The sequence below is a fragment of the Brachionichthys hirsutus genome, chromosome 6, assembly GCF_040956055.1.
Source record: "Brachionichthys hirsutus isolate HB-005 chromosome 6, CSIRO-AGI_Bhir_v1, whole genome shotgun sequence".
Classification (NCBI taxonomy): Eukaryota; Metazoa; Chordata; class Actinopteri; order Lophiiformes; family Brachionichthyidae; genus Brachionichthys; species Brachionichthys hirsutus.
This window is the reverse complement of record NC_090902.1, coordinates 12378744-12403123: the sequence shown is the minus strand read 5'-3', so window position 1 is coordinate 12403123 and position 24380 is coordinate 12378744. Positions and strand designations below refer to the sequence as shown.

Here is a 24380-nt window from a genome sequence, read left to right as displayed (position 1 = left end):
AAGCCCCCCCCCCCCCCCCCACCACCACCTGATGATGCGTGTAAAGAACACTATAAATAATGTTTCATTATACCACATGCATATGGGGGGGCGTTTACTTCATGTCCCCCCCCCCCCCCCCTGCTTACCTCCTCCTTTTCTGCGCCTTCTGTTTCCTGATGCTGAAAAACACAAACACACAACAAGTTAAAAGTAAAATCCAAATCTGACCAGCGGAACCTTGAATCGGGTTTATATTAGCGGGGCGTTATTTAATTAACCCTTCACAGTCATATTACGTATAATGACAGGCCTGTTGAGAAAACTTTTTCATTTCACGTGGAAACTAAATGTCGTTTTAAATACAGGCCGATGTGAAGGATTACAGGCCAGAGGTGTTTGTTATTATTATTATTCCGGTAACAAGCTCCGCCATGCGCGCCTCTGGAGACACATTTGAGGGTCCCAGGCCCTGCTGCGCCCCCCCCCCCCTCAATCCCCCATCTCTTTCTCTTAGTCCATGCATGGAGCTCAGATTTGAAAGCTGGCGCGGGAGACTCTGAGAGAGAGAGAGGGGGGGCGGGGGGGGGGGAGTGAGGGACATGCCACGGCTCACGTGTGCCACCAGGCGGCAGATCCGCGCCATAGCAGCCATTTGGGACTCCGAACAAAGAGAAAAAATATTAAATTGTATCCGAACGCGACGGTGAATGTTTCTTTTAGCGGCTAAAACCCGAAGTGAAGACACTGAGGCATTTTCTGGGGGCTCTTCCGGTGGGTTTGGACACGAAATGGCGATAAGTGAGGCGTTTTGTTCCCCCTGCTCGGTCGGGAGACGAAAGGTTGGACGAGAGCTGCAAAGCATGGCTGCTATTGCTTGTGCTTTAAACTGCATGGACACCGACGGGGGGGGGGGGGGGGGGGGGGGACTTCTGACTCTCCAAAAAGGACAGAGAACCCGCGTCCTGTGGGTCGTTTTCCCCGAACAGAAAAATATAGATTTTTTTTTAAACACGCACGAAATGGAAAATACTATTTAGAAAATGGTTCCAATTTTTTTTTTTTTTGCCCAGCAGTGAATAACGGTAATAACGGCGTTATAATTAAGTGCCGCCTCGGAGGGGATGTCTTCACCATCGCCGCTGCCCTCCTTCAAACTGCTGTTTTATTCCTCCTCCACGTACCTTTCTCCTGGGCATGTTGATCTTCCTGGAGCTCTGCTGACAAGTTGCAACTAAAAAAAAAACAGTATTTCTCAGCGCATGTAAAAGACGAGCGTCTCCCTTATGCTCGGCCGTGTAGTAAACACACTGAAACCGAGAGGCGAGTGGTTGAATGGGGGGAGGGGTGCGGCTAAGCTGCGTGATTGATGGGCTCCCGGGCCAATCAGGTGACCACATTTCGGAGCTGCAAGGGACAACTTGGAATATTTTTTTATTTTTTGGGGGGGGAAGCCGGGCTGTGAGCTTTTTTTGCGCGAATGGCTGCAAGAAAGAGTTGCGTTCGAGGACACGATCCTCATCAGGCTGGTGTTTAATCACAATAAGAACCCCCCCATCCCAGAGGAACGACATGCATCCTCCCCCGGCCCGGAGCTTGCAGCGGCGAGCAGGGAGAAATGTCACCATAAATACACTTTGTGTTTGAGTCCAATATGGCGCCCACTCCACTCCTACACATTGTGTGTGTGTGCGTGTGTGTGCGTGTGTGTGCGTGCGTGTTTGACAGTCGGCTTTCCTATATTGGCTTTGCGTCATCTGCCCCAGCCGCCTGTAGGGGGCCCCCAGCGCCCGTGTCATATTATCGTGCGAGACGCCGCTGCGCCAAAGCGAGCAGCAACGCGTCGGAAATCACGCACGATGCTGATCCGTTTATCTTTGATCCGGTCAGCGCCCCGCATCATCCGGGGGCTACAAGAACAATGGCCCAGACAATGGGGGGGGGGGGGGGGGCTATTCAGACAGCACCCCCTTGTCGTCTTGGCTTCTCTGATAGGCCCTGCTTTGCTTTGCCTCGGCGCGTGTACGCGTCTCCGAGTGTGCGCTCTCGCTCCACCGAGAAGGGGGGGGGGGGGGGGAAGGAATGCAGAGCTCCATCCAGAACTGGAGCGATTACCGCACAAAGCGCGCGCTGCGTCCGCAGATGCTGTGCGTTCCATCCAGGGGGGGCGTGCTGTTGCGTGTTTACGCCCGATCCGCCCACGGAGTGTCAGAGAGGAGCAGGGACGCCGCCCGCCGCCCGTCGTCCACCGTCCACCGTCCGCCGTTCACCGTGTCCTGTCCGCCATCAAGGCTTTGAATCATGGTCATCAAAGTGTTCACCGCGTCGTCTTCTGGATCCATTTCGGTAAGTTGTTGGACAAAGACGCAGATTTCCGGGTTCGCGCGCAGCAGCAGGGAAGGACGCGGAACTTTTTCGTGATGTGGAGGATGCTCTGATATTTCCACTACTTTATACTTTCAACGTTTATTTATTATTTATTATTATTATTATTTATTTTTTTAAACTTCTTTCGCTTTGCGGCTGGTGTCTGATTGAGCTCGGGCTAAAACCAGCAGTAGAAATCCATAAAGGCACTAAAGTGGGTCTTTGTGCCCCCCCCCCCCCCCCCCCCCGCAGAGGTTTGCGTGTTGCCTTCACTTTCCCTGCAGTTCAGACGATCTTCAGCTTCTTGCCAGTTTTCTTCCGGACTGGAAAGGAATGATGGTGATGCAATTCTCCGGGGGGGGGCTCTGCTGTTAGCTCTGCAGCAAAGGAACGTTTGCTTTCTGTTTAGCACCTTTTTCATTTACTTCTTTTATTTATTTAATGGTACTTATACCCTAAAACATGAAGATGTAAATGCTGTCTGCTCCTGCGTGATTCTGCGTGTGGCCAGTGATGCAAAGTGAGACTCGATGCTTAACAAAGCTCTTTAAAGTCCGCTGCTTGTTTCCACACACACACACACACACACACACACACACAGACAGGAAGTGATCTTTTCGGTTGGACTTTATTGCTGCCACAGTCGGTGGCATTTGGATCAGCTTCAGCTTCAGCAGCTGCTCGCTGTAGCGTACGATCGGACAGGCTCCATCACTTGTGCTGCGGGGCCCGTCTGGGGGGACCGCATCACCTCTCATTGATCCCTCTCCAGTCAAAGTGGACGCGCTGATGCTACAATCGGCTCCCGGGTCCATCGGCCAAAACAGGGAGACAAGTGGGAGTGTTTCAGAAGCAGCGTTTCAGTGAGGAGTCGATTGCAGGTCAGGGAAACAGAGGCGAGCTCCACGTCTCTGCAGCTCCAGAAGTCGAGCATTGGGGTCTTGTCCCGAGCCCGAGCGCGTTGGTGGCGTTTGGGGGTTAGCTGAAGCGGTTCTGGGCCTGAACATCTCATCACTGTTAGAGGGGGGGGGGGGCTCATCCATCATTTCTGGTGCAACACGACCACGGCTGGTTCACTCCAGATGTGCAACAATAGACAGATGATGACTGAGGGGAGGGAGGGAGCGTTTCTCTATTTGCCTATAGGGAATGGATTAGGTTGGGTGTGTCCGTGCACACACACACACACACACACACAGGTGTTTGATTCACCTGAAGAAGTGGGGCTGCGACTCTGGCCCCTCTCGGGAGACGTTCCGGGTTACTGTCAGTGACGGTCTAAAGATGACGTCACGCTGGGAAGCCATATTTCATTTTATTTTAACGCGAAGTGAAACCAAAAGAACCGGAATAAAGGCAGTCTGATGGTATTTGTACTGACAGCGCTCCTTTTCGTCTGACCTGCTCCTGAGTTACACGCAGGCCGTGCAGATTTCCTTCTCTTTGATCTGCAGGGCATGCAAATCTTCACGTGCCTGCGTTGGCCTACATTGTGAAACCTGCTTCAGCTTCAGATAAAGCTCTTCCACCGCGGGGTCTAAAGGTCAGGCTTGAGTCAGCTCGTTAGCATTAAAGGTTGCCGCTGTTGCACCTCCGGGCAGAAATGGAAGCAGGCGGCTGGTGCAGAGTTGTAAAACAAAAGCTGCCGTGGTGTGTTCAGGGTCGGGTGGGGATTTTCTGCTCCTCTGTTTTCAGCACAAATCACACTGGAAAGAGTTGGCTAAAGAGTTCCCTTCTTCCGAATGTTGGAACCTTCAACCTTTCATGCATGATTTTATTAATTTAGTGCGATTTGTGGAGAAGGTTTGGAAAGATTCAGATTAACTGTTTTTCCTGACTGATCCAATTATTCTCACCATATTGATCCAAAAATGGATTTAGTGCTTCCAATCAATGCCCTCCATTGTCTGGCAGCTGTTGCCAAACCTTTCCCTCTTTCAAGGATGAATCGTGTCTGGATCTGCTGACACTGCTGTCACACGATGATGATGATGATGATGTGGAATAAAAGCCACAGAGCCTGCTTTCTAGATTCATCCTCCGCATCTGCACCTTTTTTATTAGGCTTTATCTGGAATCAAAGAGGTGATCAAACAATGGATGTATCAATGCAACATGATGCACACACCTTGCATCTTTTTCTACGTTGCCTTTTATTGGCTTGTAACTTCATGGGAAATTAAATGTAGCTCAAATCTTGAGGTGATGCAGTAACAGCTCTTACGTCATCAACACCAGACACATCTGCCCAGTTCTGACTGCGCATCGACCTTTCAGCTAAATATCTTTGATTCGGTGGCTCCAGATTATTTTCTGTATCTGCACCAAACTATCATAAATATGTGTGATCAAATGTTGCATAATGAGTCATTTTACATCACAATTATTTCCAGAGATATATTGAGAGTTTCCTGTCTTGCAAAATGAAGGAAATTTGTAAAAAAAAAAAAAAAAAAATAGTATGTTTATTTCTATGCAGCCCCGTTTATAGATAAGCCAATAAACGGACACCTGTGAATGCAGAATGTCCTTGACAGGCGATAACAATGAGCAGCCATGCTAACAGGTCAGGCTAATCATAAGGCTGGTCATGAAAAGTGACAAGATGGCCAAATCTATCTGGTGCTCTTCTCTGGATACCAGAAATGTCTGCATCCAATTTTTTATTTTAATGCGACCAATAGCTTTTGAGATATTTTGAAGTGAAGAACTTCTGTAATCCATAGATCAGTATGCAAAAAAAAAAAGCACAGAGACGGTCTCTGCTTTATTTGCATATTGTGAAGCTTATTTGTATATTTGTGGTGTGACAGAGAATGTGTTATTACCATTTGAGGCCTACATGGTTTACCTGCGGGACCGCCTGCAGGTAAAGTCCCGCCTATTTTCATCTCATTCGCTCTGCAATCTTTCTCCTGAGGACATCGATTCCAGAGGGATCGACGAGGAACGAAAAGTGCAAAGTGTTAAGGGAAACATTTATCACCTCATCCACGTTGAGGGCGGGCCGCTTGTTTTCCATATGAAAATCATCAGTCGTCCAACAGGAAGAAATGTAAAATGGCTTAAAGAGGGGGGGGGGGGGGGAACAGCCAGTGGGCGGGGCAGATGGCGTACAGCCAGTTTGCCCTACAAATACATTTGGCTTGGCAACAATGCATTGCAGGTTAACTGGGGCAGAGGGGCAATGGCCAGAGTGCACCGAAGACGATCATTGTGGGTCTATGAATCTAAAAGTCGGTCATTATGAGTAAGAAGTCCTTTAAACCGACAGCAGAGGACGGCCTGCGGCTGGTGAAGGTTAACGTGAGGCTCAGCCGGTTCTGCTCCAGCGCTTCATTCTGCGCCCCAGTTCCTGCAGGGGAGAGACTTTGGCCTCAGGCCTGCAAACAGCCATTGAACACTCAGAGGGTACCGCTGCTAATCTGCTAGCATCGTTAGCGCACCCTCTTTTCCTTGCCTTAGCGACGTTAGCAGATGGCTGCTCAACAATCCACCTGAGATCTGGGATGAACCCTCACGCGGACTGACGGGAAAAATAATTGTTCAAGAGATTCTGCAATAATTTAATTTGCGGTGTGTAGCAGCATGTGTGCAACTGAGGGAGCGTGAGTGTGTGTGTGTGTGTGTGTGTGTGTGTGTGTCTTCTTCCAGCAGGCCTTATTTGGCTCTTGTTTGACCAGTTATCTCCGCTCAAGTCCCAGAGGAGCGCTTGTTTCCGTTTGGCCTTGTAGGGCCATCCTTCCTCCTATACACACCCACTGAGGCCTCATTGGAGCACGGTTTCATACACTTAGTCACACACACGCACACACACACACACACACACACACCTTATTATCAGCTCTAACACAGGGAAAGTCAGCAGTGTAAAAAAAATAATGAAACTAGGCTGTGGTTTTAGAGCAGGACAACACATTGTTTACTTTCTAAAGCCCAGTCCCTGTTAGAACCCGAGGATGCTGGGAATTCATCGTCCTCCTGCAGGCTCTCCAGTGGTAGCCTGCTAGCAGAGCGGCGGCGATCTCTGCAGACAAAAGGTGTCCTCGCTGTTGACTGAAGTGAACCCAGACCCCTCATGAGACTGGAACTAACGTCCAACTGACTGCCCCCCCCCCCCCCCCCCTCTGTCATATCTTCTTCATGCAGATTAAAAAGCAGCAGCAGGAGGTGGTGGCCTTCCTGGTGGTGAACAAGATCGAGTATGAGGAGTGTGACATCGCGGCCAACGAAGCCAACAGGAAGTGGATGAGAGATAACGTTCCGGAGGAGTCCAGGCCGGCCACGGGGAACCCTCTCCCCCCACAGATATTTAATGAGAGCAGTTATTGTGGGGTGAGGCACACAGATTTATCAGCACTTTATTAGCTCCGCCGAGGAGGTTATGTTTTTGCCTGCGTTGGTCTGTCTGTCGTCCGTCTGTCTGTCTATTAACATGTATAACTCAAAAGGTTCTGCACGGATCTTGATGAAAGTTTCATGACATTTTGGGAATCTTACCAGAAACCGTTGATTAAGTTTTGGTGATCCACAAGACATCCTGTATTCTGGATCACTTTGAAATTTTTGGTAACATTGCAGTAAATTGAGCTTCAACATTTGTTCCTCAACATCTCGGTTGATTATTGATTATTTATGGAATTTGTCACAGTCATGTAGGGTGGGGACCTCTATCTCGCCACCGAATTTCATCAAGATCGAATCCGGATGGCCGATACTGTCGCAATCCAGATTTTCCCATTTTCTTATAATAAAGCCTTAAAAAAAAAAAATCATATCTTGTAAAATATGCATTCAGTCATAAAGGGGGTCTGATATGAACTATCATGCAAAATGTCTTCTGGATCTGATCCAGAATGAGGTCAGGAAACAAATCGTACATTATAACATCAAAACCCCATTAGTGAGGGTTGCTATGGTGACATTTCCTGCAGGTTGTCTTCTGCCCCTGCACAGCTGCGGAGGCATCGTTGAACTGAACGAGACGCACCTGTTACACATCTCACCTGATCTCCTCCTGCCTCTTTGGACAGAAATAATTCCAATGATCAGCCGAAACGAAATAATTTAGCTTAATCCAAATAGGAAATTTGTCCTCAGTTATTCCTCATTTTGGGAGTGAAGGCAAGACTTCAGTCCATCCGAGCCAGTGCCAAGTCCAGAGATCTGCCGACCCGGTTCTTCCTGCTGCAGCAAGATGGTATCCGATTTCAGCCATTCCTCCACGGATCGATCCCGAGCTCAACCCAGGTCCTCGATATGAGCCACTGCACAGTCCCCCCAACGCTGCCGTCTTGGAAACTTTCCGGTACACCTGTCCCAATTAGCAGATGCCCCAACACCAAGCCAAATGTCCTCAGGATCCTCCTCAGATAGGACCGTGAGACAGACCCCCCCCTTCCATTTATCCCAGGCTTCGATGATGAATCCTGCCGGGAGGGTCCCATCTGGATAGGCCGGCTCCCCCCCGGGGTTGCCGTGCATCGGTGAAAAAAATGTGATCAATCGCACTAAGAGACCAATTAATCAATTCTATGATTTTAGTTGACAAGAGCTCAGCAAGTGGCGGGTCCTGGAAAAGTCAGCAGACAAGACAGAGAATGCAGCAGATATAGGGAGGGGGGGGGGGGGGGGGAGCAGATAGAAACATGTCTGCTCTCTTGAAAGTCCGGAAGAAAAGCCAATGTATTTACACAACACCAGTGATGTGCAGCATATAAGCTGCTGGGCAAGCCACTGACTAAAGAGCCACAGGTCCAGGTTCTGCAGCGCCGTGGACAGAAAGGGGGACAAACAGAGGGAGAGACAGCACAACTACGGGGACAAGAGGGCAATTATTGACATTTATAACATGTGAATAACCAAATGGATTAAAAATGGCAATAAACAATGTTTTTTATATATGTATTTAAATTAGCTAAAGATCAAATCACTTTGCCTACTGTGAAAGGTGAAGGTAGTGATCAATTTATTTGGAGTTATTACCTGTCATCGATCACCGATCATTCTTCTCTCCAGCATGTTTTAGCGTCATTCAGGTCATTGTTTTGAGTTTTCTTGTAGTCATTTTTCCAGCGTCTTTGTGATGCCCGTGGAAATGGACGAGGATCGCTGTGGAGTCAAGTATCTCTTCATTCACTATCTTTGTGCCTAACTATTTCAATTTAGTTTAATTCAACCATCATATTACTCTGATGACAAAGTGTATATTTTTGGACGCCATTCCATAAAGTATCATGCGTGGCGATAGATTTGGTGGAATCAAACAATTTAATAGATATCGATCAGCTCAACCCAATGCTAGCAGACGATAATTTAGACTCACTTAGATGTAATGCTGCTTCGCTAACTTTGAACTGGAAGGGTTGGATTGAATGTCACAGACAAAGAACTAGCTGTAATATATGTGTGTGGGGAAATGAAGAAAAGGGAAGGGCTGCAGTCGATTGTATTTGTTTAATCTGGGTTACATTCTCAGAGACAATCGTCTCCTATCAGATTAGATTGAACAAATAGCTCCACCGATAAGGAAATGATCTGCATATTAGAGAAGCATATCTGAAAAGTTATTTTTTGGGTGGTATTTTGGACCAGAAATTACATTTACAATGGTAATTCAAATATTGGAAAGAGCGATTCTTACTGTGGAAAAAGGAATTCATGGTATCATTAATTCTTATAATTGGGACTCGAATTTTAACTTGTTGAAGTTTATTCACATGTGAATATATATATATATATTATAGATAACCTGTCTTTATATATTGTGACATGTTACGGTTGTTATACAGATATTTTAAGTAAAATAATTTCCCCACTAATGAAATCAATAAATCACTGCTGCCCAGCCCCGCGGATTAAATGTAGATCGGTTTCATGAGGATTCTGGCAGGTCAAAGTGACGGAGGAAAGGTTCCGACTGCACGGAGAATTTCTGCCGCTGCCAGTGATATTAAACATTAATAAAAGCTTGTCGTGCTGCATCTGACATTCTCCCTCCATCCTCCTCAGAACTTTGATGCCTTCTTTGATGCCAGAGAGGAGAATGCTGTTTATGCGTTTCTGGGTCTGACTGCCCCCCCAGGCTCCAAAGTAAGCCCACCAACAACGAACCTGTTCTTTATTCCACCCTCCATACCACCGGCCTCTGTGTGAATCTACACATTACGTAATACCTTCTGTAAGTCCCAGAGAGCCTGTTAAGTCCTCCTGCTGCTGCACACTGGCGCCTCCTCCTGGCCACAACAGGCACAGCAGGGAGTTGCGCCTGTTCCCATAGAAACAGACAGATTTCACTGTGCACTGTGACAATGTCCTCCATTTTAATGTAACACCCTGTCCCTCTTCCTCTTCCTCTTCCTCCTCTCCAGGAGGCAATGGCTCTGCTGAAGAAAACGCAGCAGTAGCAGGTTCACGCCGGTACCAAAAGCTAGACCTGGACCCAGACGGACCCGGAACCGATTCAAAACAAGGACGCATCACTTCGCTCATCTTACGTGTACAATCAGTCAGGCTGATTTGTTTTTCCCCTTAATCTGTGTTCAGCTGTGCCGTTTCAGCTGTAGTGAAGGTAGCTATTAAAGCAGAGCATTATGGGTATCTCCACGTAGCCCAGCTTGCTCCCATTAGCCTCAGCCCACTAAGCCTATTGGCCTAACCACACGTCAGTCAAGCCATTTGCACAAACATGTAGCTTCCTGTCTGGGAACCCATCACCAGACGCATCAGAGATCACGGCTGTGAAATGTCCGATGAGGTCACAGAGCATCCTCCCTGACATTCACATCACTTGTTGCTGTTGTTGTTGCTCAACAGGTTCCACCAGTAGGGAATTAAATGCTGTGCTTCTGTCAGTCATGCCATCGCCAAAGCTGCAGCACCCTTCTGTGAAAGTGAACTCTCATTCTCTCTGTCTTATTTACGTTCTATTGTCTTAATGCTGTTTCAGTAGCAGCCCTTTTTTTTCTACGAGGTGAATTACACACCTGCCAACAGAGGTTCTTTTCGTATTTGCTGTTGTGCTTGTTACGTTTTCGCTTGGTCGTCCGATAATGTCTCTGTTACGTAAACCCACATCGCCCCTAAATCGGAATAGAAGTCTACGACCGCTCTTACACGCGGTCAAAGACGTTTCAAGTAGTCTCCAGCCTTCTCATAGCAAACTGTTGTTTTTGTTCGCAATAAAGGATTTAAAAACTCTGTGCTGTCATTGGTTCAAACGTGGAGTGGGCGGCGCCGCTCTGATGCTGAACTCTGTGAAGGAGACGGCAGGTAGCTCTCCAGAGCCTGAACTACAGCTGCTCCCCCAGGTTATTGGAAACAGCTTTATCATCCTCTCACCTTTAGCATTTATACATCTTTTTTTTGTCTGCTCCTGCTCTCTATCGCTTCCCTATCCATCTCCTTGTTTTTTACTCTCCTACCTGTCAATCTCTCTCTCTCTCTCTCTCAACCCAGCCAGTCAGACAGATGGCCGTCCACCATGAGCCTTAGGTTCTGTCCAAGGTTTCTGCCTGTTAAAGGGAAGCTTTTCCTTGCCTCTGTTGCAAAAGGGTTCTGTCCTTCCCTGCTAATCCTGTAAAGTGCCTTGAGATGACTTTCTGTTGTGATCTGGCGCTATATAAATAAAACTGAATTGAATCTTTGGGATTCAGAATTTGCCCTTTCTGAGTCCCGTCCCAGCTCAGATCGATCTCTTGGGAACGCCTAACTGCAACGTAGAGAAGCACCTCTCCGAACCATCAGGGAAGCACGACTCAGCCGGAACCATCTCGCCATGCAGTCATATGACTCTGAGCTACTTTCACTTTTGATACTTTCAAGTATATTAGGCCGATGATGCTGTAGTTTCACTTTGAATATGTACTAGTATAACTATAAATTGCTGTGTACAAGATGTATTTCTGGACTTTTGCATCGAATGCATTCGTTGTCTTGTACATTTGCCGTCCTTTTTTCTCTGAACTCAGATTTTCCCTACAGACAAATACAGGAAGTGTGTGATGAGGGCGGAGAGGCCACTTCTCTGTTGCAGAAGTGAAACAGTTTATCAGTGTCATTGTCTCCCCCTAACCAAAAAAAAAAAGATTCACGGCCATAAGAAGCAAAGCGTGGTGAAAGAAGACAGAAGAGGACCGTCGTTCTGAGCCATGTTGGCTGAAGGTTTTCTCAGAGCGCTGCCATACAGAGAGGAGAGGAAAATCACATCTGCTCCGTTCAACTGCGACTCAAATTCTGCAGACCTACAGATCGATCCGGGCGTAGCAGGTAAAGTGCCAAATAAAATCTTCCAACTGTTTTCATGTCATGAATTTAACTGAACAGGATCTGGTTGCCTAAAATGCTCTTTGTCAGATACAATCTAAACTATACGATTTTATTGGCTAATGCCTCTTTAATCAGTTAATTTACTCTCGTCAGGCTTCAACCAGGAAGAATTAGTCCTCACACAAAGCCTGGACCTGAAAGTGGTCCATCAAGGCCCGGTAGGCCTCTCGATCCCTGGCTGCTCGCCTGTCCCCACCTTGGGTCCAGTTTGCTTAGACAGCTGTAGCCTCCTGGAGAAATACCCAGACCTACAGGTGGCTGACCCAGGCCTCATCTCCCACAACGCGATGCGAGTCATCATCGACCAGAACGGCTTCGTCTCCGACGTCAGCCAGCTCCCTGAATGGTCAGTCCAGCAGGAACCGCAAGGTGAGGCTGCGTCAACAAATCCGGAGCAGGATTATCTGGTCATGGGGGCCAGTGTCGACATCAGCCTGGACCTGCCTGGATCAGGGCTGGAGCCCATGTCTAACTCGGTGCTGAATGGGTTCCTGGACAAACAGCTGGATGAGGTCTACATGCAGCATCTGACTGACAACTTGGCTCGATGCAACTCCAACATGGGGAACAGCCTCCTGCACGTCCTGGTGCCGCCGCCGAAGCCCAGCGGCCAGCGGAAGGGACTCTACTCCCTGGATTTCAGTCTGGAAGAAGCATCTGTAGGGGAAGGTGATCAGAAAATTGATTATCTGACCACCCAGAACTTAGTTCCCTGCTCATCCAACTTTAGCTCCCCACTGCTGAGGATTTCAGAGGATCGTCATCTTTAATGAATACAGTCGTGCAAACACCCTGCAAAATGCACGAGATGTGAGGCTCAACTCGTCTGTTGCTGCTCCTCTTCTCCATTTCTGACTGTACTTATGGATAAAATAAGAATAATTAAAAGCTTTGAAAACGCAGTTCAGTAATTGGTATTGATGCACTCTATTATTGCTGTTTACCCTTATTTACACAATGGCTGTTTAGTTGCTATACGTCAACAGACTCCTCATTCATCTGCTCTAATGCGCCATCTGTTGTTCAATTATGGTACTGAACCATCCAAAATGTACCTGACATACAGTAACAATGCTGTGAGACTTTATTTTATAGACCATGTAAATGGGTGCGTGAAATGAATGTATTATATGTAATAGACCTACAGTCTTGTGAAAGTCTAAAATGCTCACTGTCACTGCCTTGTAAACAAATATTCAATTTATTGTAACCTATCCTACCAGGATTATGTGTGTAAAAACAAAAACATGAAGGATATACTGGACATTTCTTTAAATTCTTTTTTTGTTTGTTTAGCTAGAAATTGCCTTTCTATTTAGTTCTGGTGTATTTAAATTTAAAAAAAATGATTGTAGAATTACTTAAGTCTGAGATGAATGCAGCTCTTCCATTTACAGTACGGACATAAGCTGAAGCAACACAAAGGAAAATAATATAAACACTTAGCTTTGTGGAACTTTATTCTATATATTTCTAGGATGTAACTATTTTTCTTTTTTTCTCTCTTCTTTAAAGTGCAATATTATCTGTGATAGCAGAGTGTCAGCGAGGATGAAGGGAAAGGTCTAAAGCCAGTGGTGCGGACAGCCATGATGGACGGCTTAGAGACAGCGTCTCTGAGGAAAAGACAGGAGGCGGAGCTAGAAATGGAGGAGATGAAGATGCTGAGGTTCTCCTTGGGAGTGACCAGGTTGGACAGGATTAGAAATGAGACAATAAGAGGGACAGTGAAGGTTAGACGTTTTGGAGACAAGGTCAGAGAGACCAGACTTTGATGGTTTGGACATGTCCAGAGGAGAGACAGGGACTATATCAGTAGAAGGATGCTGAGGATGGAGCTGCCAGGGAACAGGGCTAGAGGTCGACCCAGGAGAAGATACATGGACGTAGTGAGGGAGGACATGAGAGTGACTGGTGTTGGGGAGGACGATGCAAAGGACAGGGTGAAGTGGAGAAGGTTGATTTGCTGTGGCCTGATGGGACAAGCCGAAAATACAGTAGTAGTAACTTCTGCAATATTATCGAGGTGCACATATGACTATGAAATCCGAATTGAACTTTTAAAATGATATATTTGCAGCCAATGGTTCATGCTGTTATGTATTCTATCCACGGCATAATGGCAGAAGGCCATCCTGAGGCCCTGCAGATCAAATATATCAAACACAATAAGGAGTGGGCTAGCTAATTAAACATGAGCTAAGGCACACATTTTAAATGACGCTGCCATGATTGCATGACCGGAACCGGACGTGGGTCAAAGATCAAACTGATAGATGTTCTATTTTTCTGTCAAAAGGTTTGTTCACCAAAACAAAAAGGACAATGCAAATGCCGTTTCGGATGATTTCCTCCTTTGACGTGAGGAAATCCGACAAACCAGATACTATCAGGGTGCTTTGTGTGTGTTTATGTTGTTTGTAGCACTGACGTTCACATTCATTTCCTCTCATAGTCTGAGGACATGTCACTGGGTTTTTCCTGACAGAGGAATGTACTTCACTTTCTTCACTTTGTTCATTCCATCTTCACGAGAATCGCTTATCAAAGTGTCCAAGGCCACTTCATCGCAGCATGTGGACTCTTTGACCAGGTAGTCATCGCAATGAGGAGCCGCTTATCGCCCTGAGGTCCAACATAAACTACAAATATGCAAATGAAAAGAAGATATTTTATATCAATACAGATTTTCATATAAGGGTTATGCGAAAGACAAAGAAGTCTCCGTGTCACGGTCAAGGGTTACCTGACCATCCACTAACACGCTATTGCCCTTCCCAAATATTGTACCAAAAAAAAAAGTTTCTAGAAATGTTTTTGCCTATTAAACAGATTTAATGCAGGAGTGCCTTTAAAGTTTTGTCACATACAAGCCTCTATCAGGTTCTAAGGGCTTTTAGCTAATTTGAAAGAGCATCAGTGATATTAATTCCAAACGAGCTTGTGAGACTGAAATGCTGCAGGAAGAACATGTAAATACAACATGTATTTGTTATTATATATTTTATGCCTCAGCCCTTCCTTACAGTGGTAACGCCGCCATGCCAACATGGCCGCTGGGAAAAAAGAGCCATTGTGTTCGCTGCCCCCTGGAATAAGTGCAGAGCTGTCATTAATGTTTTTAGGAAAACCCGTGAAGCAGGCGGAGCCTAATAATTTGACCTAATAATTAACAATTAGACAACAGGAGAGAAAATTCCTGTTGGGGTGGAACAATGTGTGTGGCACTTTAAAACACAACAGAATAGTTCAACTATCTGGTTTCTATAAATTTTTCCTTTGCAGGGTCGTTGGAGCCAATCCCAGCTGTCACACTGGACAGGCCGCCAGATCATCTCGGGTCCGACACATGGAGACAAACGCACTCAGGGCGCCCGGAGGGAAGAACCGACACATGTGATCTGGACTCAAACCCAGAACTGCCCTTGATCTGAGGCCTAAATAAAGTCTTAATCTTAAATGTGGCGAACCTCTCTGTTGATGCTGAGCCAACCACTGCTAGAGGAGAATAAATGGACATGCTGGTTTCATCAGAATTAATCTATCAAACACCGACTGATAATTACCTCAGGAAAAGACTCACAACCCTATTTTTGAGCTGAATGTTTTTATTATTTGCTATTTTTTATTGGTCTGTAGTTTCAGCCATTTCTCAATTTAAAACTAGAAAAGCTCTCAGAGAGCGCAGACCTCTGCCAAGCAGCTCATTCCCCTCCTAATTGGATTTACACCGTCCACATGGTGATCTGGATCATCACCAAAAGGTTCTAAATTGTTCTTGGTATCTTTAAACACCAACCATGAAAAGTAAAAGTGAATCAGAGTTGATGTGTAAATTAAGTTTTCAATGTTAAAATTATATATTTTATTTCCTGACCTCATTCTGGATCAGATCCAGAAGACATTGTACATGATAGTTCATATCAGACCCCCTTTATGACTGTGATTTTTTTTAGTGAGTGAATTTAAAGCATATTTTCCAAATATCATTTTTTAAAAAGCCTCCATTATAAGTAAATGGGAACATCTGGATGTTTTTTGTATCCAGACAGATACAAAATGTAATGGGATCTAAGATCGATCCCACCAAGATCCTTCCAGCGGATTGTCTGTAATCCTGCTAACAAACAGACACCCGGAAACACAACCTTGTCAGAGGTAAGAAATCAGAAGCTCTGGTGTGGAATTGGCTCAACTAAAAGGCGAGATTCAAAATCGAATCATATGTTCCTGGCAACATTCCCATTTTATGAAAACGTCATCAAGATTTGTCATAATGTTTCATTTTCTAAATAACCAACATAATCTTCAGCAATAATTGTATTTAATTATTTGCAATAACCAAAACAACCCATCCACCAGCACAATGCGTTTCGTTTCATATTGCACTGATGTCATGGCTTCCAGAACATGTTTCCTATTATCTGTGAAAATGAACCTCGCCCTAGCTATCTGATTATACTCACACAATAAAAGAATCAATAACCGACGTGTCCTTTTTTGTCTGTTATCTATCTTGTAGCTCATTGATCACCTGCTGGCAGGAATAGAGGATGTGTTTGGATGCTGGAGACGGCACTACTGGAAAGACAAGTTGGTTTTTTATGTTTCATGTAAACTGCACCCCCGCTTGTATTTCATCTTTCCCCATAAACTATTCTTCTAAACCTCCAATAGATGGCAGCAAATACCAGATGCAGTACTTCCTGACCAGTTTCGTTAGTTCCACCATCATGGTTATGTTTATCTTACATTCCTGTGCATGTTTGTGTGAGATGTGAGCAGTTAAACCGGAAGCACCTTCGTCGTTTTATGAGGATCATCATGCTCGCTGCAGTATCCTCAGACTCTACCAGGAGAGAAGGGAGCGGGGGGGGGGCATCGCCACTGTGAGGACATACTGTGTTCATTTTGTCAGTGCTCCTCAGTGCTTTGTCTCCTAAAATGCGATGAAGACCTCCCTTTAAATAAATTCTGTATCTGTTTGAAAGTCAGAAGCTCCAGAATGTCTCCCCTCGACAATTTCCAGACGTCAAATGACTGAAACAACATTGTTTTTGAATATCGATATTTCACTTTTAGAGCAGAGCCGGCCCCTCTTATCAGAGGACATGGACAACATCAGGCGTATTCTCTCTAGGAACCCATGCAAAACGTCAATGACAAGGTAAACGCACCATTTGCAGAGCTCTGCTTTATTTAAGGAATCACTGAACATGCACTGAGGTGTTGCACTACTTGTGTTTGTTGTAACTCGAGCAGACACATGCTGCATGCTCCGTGGACGCCCCTTCACAGACACCACCCTCTGCCAGAGAGGGACATGCATTATACAGATACACACACACACACACACACACACACACAGCTACAGAATCCCTACAGCTTCACAATACAGACACAAAGTCTCATCTTCTCTCATAGGTCTCTTTTGTGAGTAAAAAGTTTACCAAAAACAAATGACCGGTAAATCAGATAATCTTGTCTAGGGAGATCCTTCCTGAATAATGAGAATAAGAATGAGGGGGGGGGGGGGGGACAATAGGAATAGGGATGATGAGAATGAAAACAAGAGATGATTATTTGAATGAGAACAAGAATCAGGTTAAGAATAAGAATCAGAATGAGGAGAATGACAATGAGAATGAAAAAGGAGAATGGGAGTGAGTGTGTGAGAATTTGTTTGCACTTCCTTTATGACAGTGGGAGGTGGGAGAATTCAGTGGCTCACGCAGAGGCAGAGGTTTGACACAGGTGACAAAGGACAAATGAATACGCACAAAAAAACACACAAATTAAACACATTTCCAGCCTGGACCACACTGATGTCCCAAAGATGAATTTAACGTTATGATTCTTAAAGTTGGTACACTAAATGCTGCCGTGGAGTAGAATGGCTGTTTCTAGAAATAAGAGTTCTTGTGTTTTTTTAATCAATGCAGAGAGCGAGTCTTGTCTAGTTCGTCTACTTACTTCAGACTAAAAGAATACAGGAAAGGCAGCTGAGGAATACGTCGAGTTTGGATCACTAAACCGCAAACCACTTTGTAGAAATGATCATCCTCATGATAGGAATTTATCAGAAGCTATATTACAGGAAGTTGCAAACAATGGCGCTCATGCTGGCTACAGTTCAGTGCAAACGTTCACACGTCACATTCAGAACAGAAGAAAATAGCATGCAACAATACTTTTGCTCTCATTAACTGACTTCTAGGTTGATTTTCCTAAATTAGAAAAAGATTTAAGATCAAAAACCTTTCCACAGGTAGGCTGACAGGACTGAAGCTTGGCCAGGCTGAGATTTAATAAGTCTATCCATGACAGTGCTGTTGCCATGTGAGCACACACCGAGCTGCCCTTTAATTAGAGTTAGTGTTCACTCGTCTCCTCCATGTCCCTACATGCTGACCTTTGACCTTTGCAGCTACGGTATGACTCTTTCTGACTTTGTGGAATGACTTCCTGGCCGTCCTGCTCCATACTCCCGAGGCCCGTCCGTCCTCCAGGACTCATTTCCTGCAGCAGCCTCCGCCCAGACTTTGCCAGCAGATCCAGCTGCCAGCAATGACCCGGTCTCTCCGCAAAGTGACCTGTGGAAAGAACCCCGAAGGAACAAACTCCGCTTTATTCTGGGGAGGGAAAAGCAGCCACGAAGACAGACTGTGAGAAAGACTCAGGAAAAAAAGCCTTTCGACATATGACTTAAGTGGCGTCAGTCATTTCAAAATGACTCCGTAAAGTACCTCTTATTTATTTAGTCATAGATTTGTGCAGTCAGGACTGGGCCGATGAAAGCTAAGCGCAACCGTATAAATAAAGCTATTATAATGGATTAAATAATTCATCATTTTGAGTGTTTGCCGGCAACAATAAAGCTTCCTGTGGAGGAGTCTGACACACTTTGGACACCTTTGAGGGACGTTTAAGGGTCATTTGCGTCTGCAGTTTAATTTATTCTCAAAGTGTAACACCTACCTTAGAAACACCTCACAGACAATTGTTAATACTCGCCATCCACCTTAAACACACACACACACACACCTACACACACACACACACACACAACCAGTTATGCCTCTCCTTGTTTAAAAATCCACAGCACACCCATTGGTAATTTGATGAGGACAGGATTACCGCTGCCTAAAATAACTTCTGTCCCGCCGGCCCGGCCCCCTCATTTACTGAGGTGTCTGTATCCCCCCCCCCCCCCACAGCTCCCTGCGTGCCGGGGAGTGCCGGGGAGAGGCCAGGCTATTCTGTCTCGGGCTGGAGTGGCTGCAGAGTGGACGGCGTTGAGGTGCAGAGGAGCAACTGACGTAAAGGCTGAAAGCCGTGGAGAAGGAGCACAGCGAGGAAGGCTTTAATCAGGAGTCATGAGGGTGGGAGCTGCGGCCCTGGCTGGGGGCGTCTTCGGAGCAGTGGGGACTCTGTGTTTCTTCCTGGCCTTTAGTACAGACTACTGGCTGGTGGCCAGTGACAACTGTGGACCGTATACGTGGCCGACACAAATAACGCTGACAGGAGAGAAAGATGCCAATGGGACGGAGGTAGGACAGACACAAAGTGTGGATTTCATTTCAGAGTTACTTCGGGTGAATGCAAACTGCTTGCTGTCAGAAATTGACCTCAATCTCGTCAAGCACACACCAGCATCACACGAGGAGCTTCTGGGCGCGTGGGAACATGATCAGATGAGGGAGGCGTTGGTGTGCTAGCTATGCTACTACAAGGTATTTAAAGAAGTACCAAAATAGGTCTTGCTCTAAGGCCAGGGGGGCGTACAGCAAGTCTTTGCAGCAGAGGTCAAGGAATCCACACCCTTAGTTTGATTTTTGCAACTGTGACTTTCTCTTCGGTTGATATGCTGCACTTCCGTTACTCTGACTGAACCCCCCCCCCCCCCCCCCCCCCCCCCCAGCCGAGGATCGCATGTGACAGCGCAGCATCATGGGGAAAGGTTTAGATGCATAGAACAGGAGAGGCAACGTTTCCTACGAGCGCAAGGTCGTTTATTTCACAAATGAACTGTAAAAAAAAAGTATTAGCAGGCCCCCATGTTAAAATAACCCTGATGACATCATCACGGCATCACTGACAAAGATTTTCACGAGTACAACTCCCCTTTAATTTTTCAACTTTATTCTTCCATGGCGTATTCAGGTTCCCAGAATGCAGAGTAGGGGATGCATTCCTAAGCGAGCCCCCCCCCCCCCACTGTGAGCCCCTCCCTAACATCACAACACAACAACGTCTTTTATTTGACATTTAAACATGAAAGCGGAGGATTAAAGTCGCACTATTCACCGCCATCAATCATATTTCTGACAAGCAAATGGAGGGCAGCGTGCCACTGCGTGCATGTTTCACAAGCCCCCCCCCCCCCCGAAACCCCATAATAATAAGAACCAGGTTTGAAGCCGCCGTGGGACCAGAACCACACGGAGCACGTCAGCGCCGACGTGATGAGGACAGCTGACAGGGATGAAGGTCCAGCCACCTTCATCACATTGCGTCCATTCCTCTGTTTGACTGCTTGTCTCGTTCCCTCGTTTAGATCTGGGTCGCGGAGGTCGTCACCGGCTCTCCTCCGTTCCTCACCCTGCACCACGAGGGCTTCTTCTGGCGATGCGTGTTTCAGGTGGAGCCCACGGCACAGCCGGTCCTGGCCACTCTCTTCAGTACGTATACATCGGGCCTCCTCAAAAATGCTTTGATTGGGTCTTTTCCAATGTGGTTGCACGTCTCAGGCGCTGCGGTGCGGTCTGTTCGACATTCCAACGAGTACGGGGGAACGTGAAACCCTGAACGTTTGGACATTTGGTGTAGAAAATGAGAGGAGGCGAGCAAGACGAATGTGTTCATGGGCTTGACTCCAGATGTGGCTCTTGTTTATGTCCTTTAGTACATATTTATCCAAGTTATTTCGATCTATTTCCTTTCATGCAGCAAACCAGCCAGAATCCAAGATCTGCGTCCATGGTTACCTCTTCCCACTGCCTGTGGCACTGGGACAGGTGCCTCATCCAGTATACGATGCTACAGCAGGTAACACGCTCACAGCCAAAGACATCAATGCAGATGGTTTCATATGGGACATTTAGAGCTGACCGAATGTTTCGATGGGCCTTTAAAGCCTCCTTCCAGTCAGAAATCTGTTTTTCCTGTTGCTTTGACTATTTATTGCTGATAATGTAAACTTGATCTTCTTTGCTTACTGGAAAATGTATTTAATATGATTTTAACACATAAACCCCACCAACCTTTGAGTCAGGCACGACTACTTTGTCAAACTGTGTATTTTCCACATTGACATTACTTCAATAACCCTCTCACACACACACACAAGCAGAAATACTGAGTAAAACCGTAAAATGAGCTTAAATGACAAAAATCCCAACCTGATAATGCTGCAGTGAGACGCTGAAGGGTCACGGGTTCAAATGACTGAGGTCAATGGTTAAAAGTATCGCCGGCAGCCCCACACACACACACACACACACACACATCCTGACTGAAAACCTCCAAATGAAAAATTCCCCATATGTGGTAGAAAAAGTCCTTCAGTTATAACTCAGGTCTACAAGTATAGTAAAATAAGGCTAAAGATGAACACACGGATTGGAAGCTCAGTTGTCTTGATTTCTTGCAGTGCTTCGGGGCTTCTGGACGGTGCTGATCATCCTGGGCCTGGTTGCGGCTCTGGCTGGAGGCTTCCTCTTGGTCTGCGGCGTCCCTTCATCAGCCACAAACTGTACAAGCTGGGCGGGGCTTCTCATCGCCGCTGGTACATGCGTGGAGGATCGTGGCCTTAACGCTGTTTACGTACAGAGTGGAATGTTTCTGCCGTGCTGGGACGCAGCCACATGAAGCAGCCATCGCTGCTGCTGCCGTCAGCTGCTAACGCCTGACACATGACACACACACACACACAACACACAGACCGACACAGAGATAGTTCACTGTGCAGGACTGTCACCACAACAACAGCCAGAAGGGTAGCAGCATGCCTCTGGTGTTTGATAGCCCCGATCTGGATCTCCCTCTCTAATGCTTTTTATACCCCCCCCCCCCCTCCCCCCTCCCCCCAGCCTGCCTGTTCCTGCTCATGCTGCTGCTCTATGTGCTGTGGATGGAGGCGGTGGAGGTGAAGCGCTACGTCCTGCAGGAACGAGGAGAGGCGTGTCCACACGCAGAGGTTTCGGTGTTCTACGGCCTGTCGTTCATGGCGGCGGCGGCGGGCGTGCCTCTGGAGCTGGTCTCGGGCCTGGTCTTCATGATGGTGGGCCGTGCCTTGTGTGCCGGCAAATAAGTCTTCTGCAAGGAAGCGCTGACCTTTGAATGTCCTGCAACTGAGACTCATAGGATGTAAATACCGTCTGAGAGACAGGATCGATATTAACAGCTCTCTGTGGATGTGATGGCGGCAGTAAAAAAATGTATATTTTTTGGGTTTCTTTAAAAAATAATTAGAAAATTGTCCGGTTATAAAATATTCTCTCATTTGGTTACATTCTAATGTCATTATTCTGTTTTTTGATTTTTTTTTGGAGTCCATGGCTGCTTCCCTGTCCTGCTGTTGGCACATGATATGAAAGAAGGCTGGCTGGAATGGAATGGAGGGAAGGAGGAGTGTGTGTGTGGGGGGGGGGGGGGGACTTGGATGGACGGGAGACAGGAGTGTAAGTGTAGAAGGAGGCTGGAGGTGGGGCTGAAGAGGGAGATAGATAGTGAATTTACGCTATAGCAGGGGGGGGGGGGGGGGGGGGCACATGGGTCTTTGACAAATGAACAGCTGTTTGTGGATTGGATTGGTTGTTGTGCAGCAGGCCGGCCACCTGCCTCCTTCACCCCAATCACGTTTCAGCCCCTCCCTGGAAGCCTCACGCTTTATTTTCCACCCTCAAACTATTCCGCGTCTCTGTCGACGCCCTTGCTGTTTAAAGACGCTTTTCATTCAGTAACCCCACCTCCTAATCCATAATCTATTGACACACACACACACAGAATCACTCACTTATTTCCACTGTCTTATCCCCCCCCCCCCCCCAAAAAAAGGAAACACTACCCTGTGATTATGTTTAATCCATTAGATCATCCTCCTCCTTCATCGCTTTGAATGAACGGTGGGCGGAAACAAGCCGATGGACTCTCAATCACACAAATCAGCTTCCATCTCTACCGGCGGCGGTTATCAATCACAGAACACACACACGTACTCACTCGATTAAACTACATGTGTAGTTTGTCTGCAACAGCCTGGTTGCTGATGAAGAGGATTTCCAAGTATTTCACATCAAAAAATGACAAATTAAAGTGATTAGAGGTGCAAGCAGAATTGTTTTCGCTGCTGCCGTGACTGCTGGAGATAAAGTTAATATTGTGCCGAGTCGACACATTACTCATGTCATCATCCTCATCGTCCTCATCATTCGTGTGGCACGCTAGACGTTACAGAAAGCGCTAGGCCAAACTCTAGACTCGTAACAGCAGTTGGAATTTAGCAGGCAAGACAAAGACTTCAGACAAATGGGAGGACATGAACTGTTGGACGTAGACGCGGACAAAATGACACAATAGGACATAATAAAATAAATATTAAATTAATGAATTAAAAATAATAAATCAATATTAAGCACTACATAAAATGACCAGGTATTTGGCTGAATCCTGTTTAGTACTATTTATTATTCAAATCTATATTCTCTTTAGGATCCTCTGTTTCTTATTTTCATCATGTTCTAAGTCTTTTTATTTTCTGTGAGGCCTATTTAAATGTACGTTTTTATCTATTTTCTCTTATTTAGATTAGTTTTTACTAAATGCACACATTCATGGTATCAGTTCAATAAGACCAGTTCAACATGTAAAAAAAAAAAAAATCAACGTAATCAGTCCTTCAGTTGAGTATTGTGTGTGTGTGTGTGCGTTTCAGAGAGGTTGTTGGTTCTACTGAGATCCCAGTGCTTGTAACTGAAATATCACTGACTGCCCTTATTCCGGTTCTTGACACCAACGTTCACAAATTCGTCCTTTTCTTTAAGCAAGAATTTCTCTTTCGGTGAGTATTCCAACCATCTGAAACTCTGGACCCATCGTGATTGGAAGGTTCCTTTTGTGTGACCCAAACTGATCTTGTGGAACCGAGGTGATTTAACTGGTTTGGACCTGGCGCCTCTTTGTATCCATGTTGCTCTGATTGTTGCTCTCTACATCTCCCTCTCTCCCTTGCTGCAGCCAAAATAAAATAAAATAAAAATCATTCATTCATACATTCATTTTCCAAACCACTTTGTCCGTTAACGGGTCGCGGGCCAAGCTGGAGCCTATACCAGCAGTCAATGGGCGAGAGGCAGGGGTACACCCTGGACAAGCCGCCAGTTCATCACAGGGCAGGGCAACACAGAGTCAGACAATCAGCACACACACACTCACACCTACGGGCAATTTAGCATCACCAATCCGCCTAAGCTGTATGTTTTTAGTGGTGGGAGGAAGCCGGAGAACCCGGAGAGAACCCACGCAGACAAGGGGAGAACATGCAAACTCCTTACAGAAAGGCCAAAAGTTGGATTCAAATCCGCAACCTCCTTGCTGTGAGGCAACAGCGCTTACCACTGCGCCACCGTGCCGCCACTCAGTGAATTTCATCAAACAGAATTTGTGCAATAAATAATGTATCAGAAGGAGTTAAGGATCAATATTTA

At 46.2% G+C, this 24380-nt stretch overlaps 2 protein-coding genes across 2 annotated transcripts; both read left to right on the top strand.

Annotated features, from left to right (window-relative positions):
* The first annotated feature begins 2204 nt into the window (after positions 1–2204).
* Positions 2205–10614, top strand: sh3bgrl (SH3 domain binding glutamate-rich protein like). Its single transcript, XM_068740283.1, has 4 exons — positions 2205–2325; positions 6496–6681; positions 9358–9438; positions 9717–10614. The coding sequence occupies exons 1-4, from the start codon at positions 2281–2283 to the stop codon at positions 9750–9752; spliced, it is 348 nt and encodes a 115-aa protein (XP_068596384.1). The 5' UTR covers positions 2205–2280; the 3' UTR covers positions 9753–10614.
* Positions 10615–18952: 8338 nt separating this feature from the next.
* LOC137895327 (transmembrane protein 182-like) lies at positions 18953–22175 on the top strand. Its single transcript, XM_068740808.1, is given in 7 exon segments — positions 18953–19223; positions 20231–20354; positions 20623–20721; positions 21326–21403; positions 21406–21445; positions 21447–21460; positions 21765–22175. Coding segments are annotated over 7 exon segments (750 nt in total). The 5' UTR covers positions 18953–19049; the 3' UTR covers positions 21986–22175.
* The last annotated feature ends 2205 nt before the right edge of the window (positions 22176–24380 follow it).